Source organism: Poecilia reticulata, linkage group LG8 (genome assembly GCF_000633615.1).
Source record: "Poecilia reticulata strain Guanapo linkage group LG8, Guppy_female_1.0+MT, whole genome shotgun sequence".
NCBI lineage: Eukaryota > Metazoa > Chordata > Actinopteri > Cyprinodontiformes > Poeciliidae > Poecilia > Poecilia reticulata.
In genome coordinates, this window is record NC_024338.1 from 27,080,898 (window position 1) to 27,085,914 (window position 5,017).

General features: G+C 48.7%; 1 protein-coding gene across 4 annotated transcripts in view; it reads right to left on the bottom strand.

Moving 5' to 3' along the window:
* Nucleotides 1-3,204: 3,204 nt before the first annotated feature.
* LOC103469478 (uncharacterized) overlaps nucleotides 3,205-5,017 on the bottom strand; it is a 17,210-nt gene continuing 15,397 nt past the window's right edge. For 2 of the 4 annotated variants that reach the window (XM_008417179.2, XM_008417178.2), the window contains exons 10-14: nucleotides 4,929-4,952; nucleotides 4,766-4,846; nucleotides 4,636-4,656; nucleotides 4,473-4,530; nucleotides 3,205-4,394 (exon numbers count right to left, since the gene is read on the bottom strand). In XM_008417179.2, coding sequence (XP_008415401.1) covers nucleotides 4,391-4,394; nucleotides 4,473-4,530; nucleotides 4,636-4,656; nucleotides 4,766-4,846; nucleotides 4,929-4,952 — 188 coding nt within the window. In that variant the 3' untranslated portion in view covers nucleotides 3,205-4,390. Of the gene's footprint in view, nucleotides 4,395-4,472; nucleotides 4,531-4,635; nucleotides 4,657-4,765; nucleotides 4,847-4,928; nucleotides 4,953-5,017 lie in introns of those variants that run through there. The other 2 variants (XM_008417180.2, XR_001776836.1) reach the window with 2 other exon arrangements.

A 5,017-nucleotide genomic window follows, 5' to 3' on the forward strand; every position in this document is an offset into this window, starting at 1 on the left:
GGGCGAGGAGCGGGACGGGGCGAGGGTGCCGCGCGCCGTCGACAACCAGTACTCCTTCTTCTGAGGCGGCGGCCATCTTGGGGGATTCTAACACTAAACGAGGCCGACGAGTGAAACGCTAACGAACGGTACCGCCAGCCCGGTTCGCTGCCTCTGCTCCGCCTCACAGAACCTTCTGGACACTACGACTGAAACCCGAGCCTGTGGAGCCAGCAGGACCAGAACCTCACGCGGTTCTGCCCAGACAGCCAAACATACACTACAGAACCAGAACCTTACACGGCCCCTGGATCCAAAGCCAATCCGCACTCTGGGTTCAGGCCCGGTTCTGTCCGCTGTCTGCAATCTGTTAGAGCGGTCCAGACGGGCGGTTCTCCAGACCCTGCTTCAGATTACAGAACCATTCGACCCAGTAAAAGGTTCTGAACCCAAACAGATCCCTGGAAAGTCCCAAAGATTACCCAGTTCCACAGAGACCCAAAGGTCAAGGGTCAAATCTCCAGGATGTTCTTCACCTGCTGGAGATCCAACATGACCCAGATTACTGGTTCTGGTTCTGAGCCCGATTCTGGACTCATCCAGAAACTGGAAAGAAAGAAGCTCGCTGTGGGTTTTTGACCTTCCTGACCTTTGACCCTGGTCTGGGCCCGACTGCAGGTTACAGGAAGTTCAGGATGTTTTAATCCAGGATCTGGAGTTAATTTGTTCAGATTATTTTGGATTATGGTTGAAGCTGGTTGGATAATCTGACCTCTGACCTCTACTACATTACCACTACTGACAGAACCAACACTAATGACCCGTTGACATGTTGTGGGTTCTGCTGCCTCCTCTGACGGGTCCAAAGGGACCGGCTTCACCTGGAGAACCTGAGGTTCTCACCTGATGCTTCAGTCACCTGCAGGAACTTTTCACTGGAGTCTTAAGGTCCAGATTGGCGTGGGTCGCCATGGTAACGGTACCCTGAGGAGCTCCAGGGCCGGTTTGGGTTCCACATCAGGGATGAATTTGCTGAAAGCAGTGGGTTCTGATCAGTCAGCGGTTCTGGAGAACACACTGTGGTTCTGGACCAACGTCAACCGGCAGTGGGTCGGGTCCGGAGGACGGCGGGTCCAGAGGGTGGCAGAACAGGAGGGCGGCGGTGGGTCAGGGCAGCAGCGGTCCAGAGGGCGGCGGGTCCGGAGGGTCAGGGGCCGGAGGGCGGCGAGTCAGAGGGCCCTGGTTTAGTTTTGGAACAAACTGAGCAATAAGTCACTTTATCCGGATGAAACCGATTCCTGACAGGAAATTGCATCACTCGTAAAGCCCGGTTGTGATTGGCTGGAAGCAGGGCGCCGTGGAAGGCTCTGGGTCTGGACGGAACCATTTACCTCACAGCCCAGTCAGAGAAGCGTGGACAGTAATAATAACGATGGTCAGGTGAATAGTATTAAAGTTTTCTAGTTTGATTTTCTAACTCCGTCTGCATCTCAGCTCTGATGTCTTTGTGCCTTTTTTATTTTGGGGACAGAAAGACGCTCCCTGTATTTCCTGCTGTCCTCCTCCTCATCATCACTTCTAGAACATTTCAGATAATTATTTCTAGTTGTGCCTTTCTGTGTCTGTCTGCTCATCAGCTGTGACGCCTTTCCGCTGTCCTCCATGTCCTTGTCCTCGTCTCGGTTGGAAGACTCTTGGTGCCTTTCTCTGTCTTTTCTCTCTTTGCTGGGACCGTTTGTTGAGGACAGCCAACGCTGTCCCGTGTGGTTAGTTTCAGGTACTACATCAAATTTAATGATATAATATAAATATAGTGAAACATTCGACCTGCTGTGGCGTCTTTCATTCATTCTGTCCTGGTTTGGGCCGACGGTTCTGGTCCATTCAGTCCAGATCAGGAGGGAAACGGGGTGAGAAAAATTAATCGTCAAGAATCGAGACGAAAACCTCGAGGATCAGAGGAACTGATTCCAGAACCAAGAGCCACGCCTCCTAATGCTTGGGAAACTCCTGACGGGAAGAATGACCCTTGACCTTGGCACATTCCATGAAGCCACAGGTTTTATTCTGAAACTTTTTTCTTTCTGGAAGTACCAATCGATCGATAACTGATTAATCAAATCTGTGTAAAAGTAACAAAAATCATGAAGAAACATTTCCCATCTCGCATTCCTTCTCATCCGAAGCTTCTGGAAAGTGTTTCTGGAGGGTTCTGGGTCCGTCCTGGTTCTGTTCCTGCTGGGCCCGGCCCCATTTCACCTGCTTGGGTCCAGAATTTGGTTCCATCATTCATGACCCACATCTCTGGACCAAAGATGGACCCAAACTGCTAAAGAGGATCCAAAATGGGTTGACAGAACGTTGCTGGTGACCCGGTCCGACCGTCACCTCCTGGTTCTGAGAAGGTTCTGCTGGTGGAGAACTCCACTAAAGTTCTGACTGTTCAGCTTGGGGTCCGGAGTCGAGCCCATTCTAGGTTCTGGTTGGATTCCTCTGGGCCTGCAGTGTTTTGCTGATCCAGTATGTGGTCAGAACCACGTGGTGCCGTGTTTCTGGATTCAGAACCAGAATCGGCCTCCAGGTCATCGTACAGAAAACGAAATCGTGTGTGAGTGTGTGAGTGAGTGTGTGTGTGTGTGTGCATGTGTGTGTGTGTGAGTGAGTGTGAGTGTGTGTGTGTGTGTGTGTGTGTGTGTGAGCACTGTCCCAGATTGGCCCCTTTGAAAATAAGCAGAATGGGTCCCATCGGGACCAGAGGTCTCTGCTTTGACCAGCCTGGTCAGAGAAAATTTGATCCATTATGTTCAGAGAGCAGCCGACCCGACCCGACCCACGATGAGGAGGAAAACATGGCCGCCTGTCTCGATTTTGTCTTCTGCTTCTCGACTCTTGGAGCAGGTGAGTTAGTTTCTGCTGCCCAACATCTGGATCATGAACAAAACCAGAACCTGGGTCAGAGCGGCGCAGGTTCTGGTTCTGGGCGGAGCTCCATCTGAGGGCTTTTTCAGAAAATGCCCCTTGAGAGCAGAATCGGGTCAGAATCAGAACCCATGAAGGTCTGGCAACTTCCTGGGTTGTTTGAGTTCTGGACAAGTAGGAGGAAAATATTCCTGAGAACATTCTAGATTTATCCTCGGATTGAATAATTTAATGATCTGCTGATCTGGAGTTTGTCCCCAGGGGGCGCTGCAGTCCCCAGACGAGCAAGGAAGCCAGAGTCTCAGGTGTTTCTACAATGTTCAGTTTAATTCAGATAAAAACATTTCTATATCAGATGACAGAAAACATTTAAATAGACGCTGGATCAAAAACATTCTCAGGAGTCGTCAGTGAAATGAAACGGCGCCGACGCCAGCAGAAATACCGCAGTCATTTGGAAAGTTGCAATGAATTAAACTAAATATTTACTCTGACAACAGGAAGGCTCCTCACCCTGGTGCTACTCGGGATTAATCTGGATTTTGGGTTCAATGTTTCAGAGATTCCTCTTCTGGATTTAAGTCACATTTAAAGGAAATTCCTAGGAGGTGAACATGAAGCTTTAGATAAGTGGTGATCAATAAGATTATTGATCAGATTATTGAACAATCTGGAGTGTCAAAGCAGAAACACGGCGAGACAACCCAATCTAGATTGAGGAGTCTGCGTCAGCTCGTTCTAACAGATTAGTATGGTTGGATTATTTAATCCCAGTTAGTTCCACAGGGCTGCGTTCCCAGACTGTCTCCATTTCATCCAGAATGACTGGTTGACCTCTGACCTTCCATTTCCTTATCCAAGTAAGTCAGATGTCATTTGAAAAGTTACACAATCAAAAGTTAACGGTAATAATTTGGGCATTTAGCCTCAAACTGGCATCTGAACGAGTGACATGGTGAAAATGTCACTAAAGTCATTTTTCCCAGTTGATTGGCTGATTGACCCGATTAGTTTCTGCTGATTGGTTTCTGAAGCTGCTGGGTCATCCAAGACATGGAGAAAATCTGACAGGAACTATCGGGTCGTACTTTCACCTCCTATGGGGCCATTTTTCACTCTCTGTTCTTGGCAGATTCAAACCCAGAAGTTTGTTTGATGTTGGAAAATAGAAAATTTCCAAAACAAAAAAAATCCCTTCCTACTTTTATTTGGATAAAATATATTAAAAGTATTTCTACCCGCCTCATTGATAGAAACACTTTGGCTTCACATCAGTCAGGCCTTCGGTCCATCACCCTCACCTTTAGCTCCCTGTCAGTCAGATTATTTCGCCTTACAAGCCGCACAAGTCAGTCTAGAGGTCTAGTCAAAGTTTACAGAAATCAAGCTACGAGGTGAGACAGCAGTGTAAACGGAGGCTGGAGGATCCTGGTTCTGATGAAGATGATGATGAAGAGCTGTCAGAACTGGTCCTCCTGCTGGGCCAACCGGATCATCTGAAAGCAGGAAGTAGACTGGGTTGGCTCCGGCTCCACAGGTGGAGGTTTACCTGGCAGGTGAGTTCCTCCACCTACACGTTCACGTAGTTCTCATCATCTTCGTCCGGCGTCGAGGCTGCAGGAGATCCGTTTGCTAGAAAAGCAGGAGGGCGAACTTCAGAACCCAGTTCTGAGTGAAAGTTCTAGAAAAAAGGTTTCTGGGTTTCGGTACAGTACAGAGCCCAGGTGTTTGACTCACCTGACTTCACGTTCTCGTAGTCTGGAGGAAGAAAATAGAGAAGAACTGATGGATAATCAGAACCGGACCGAGAACGTTCTGCTGAGGTGAGACCCTCCAACCAGCGCGAGACCGGCACACGTAGACTTACTGTGATCAGATTCTGAGTCCGAGTCCGAGTCCTGGTCCGGCTCTGGTTCCGGTTCTAGTGCTTGGTTTTTATTTTCATCTTCTGAAACAAGAGAAGAAACTAAAAGCAAAGAGAAAAAAGAACCAGGAACTTTTTATTCTTTGAGCTGCAAACAGAAACTTACCAAGGTTGACGTAGTCGGCGCTATCTGTGGAGAGAAACCAGACAGGCTAACCACGAGCATCTGAGCATGCTAACAAACAGGCTAACCAC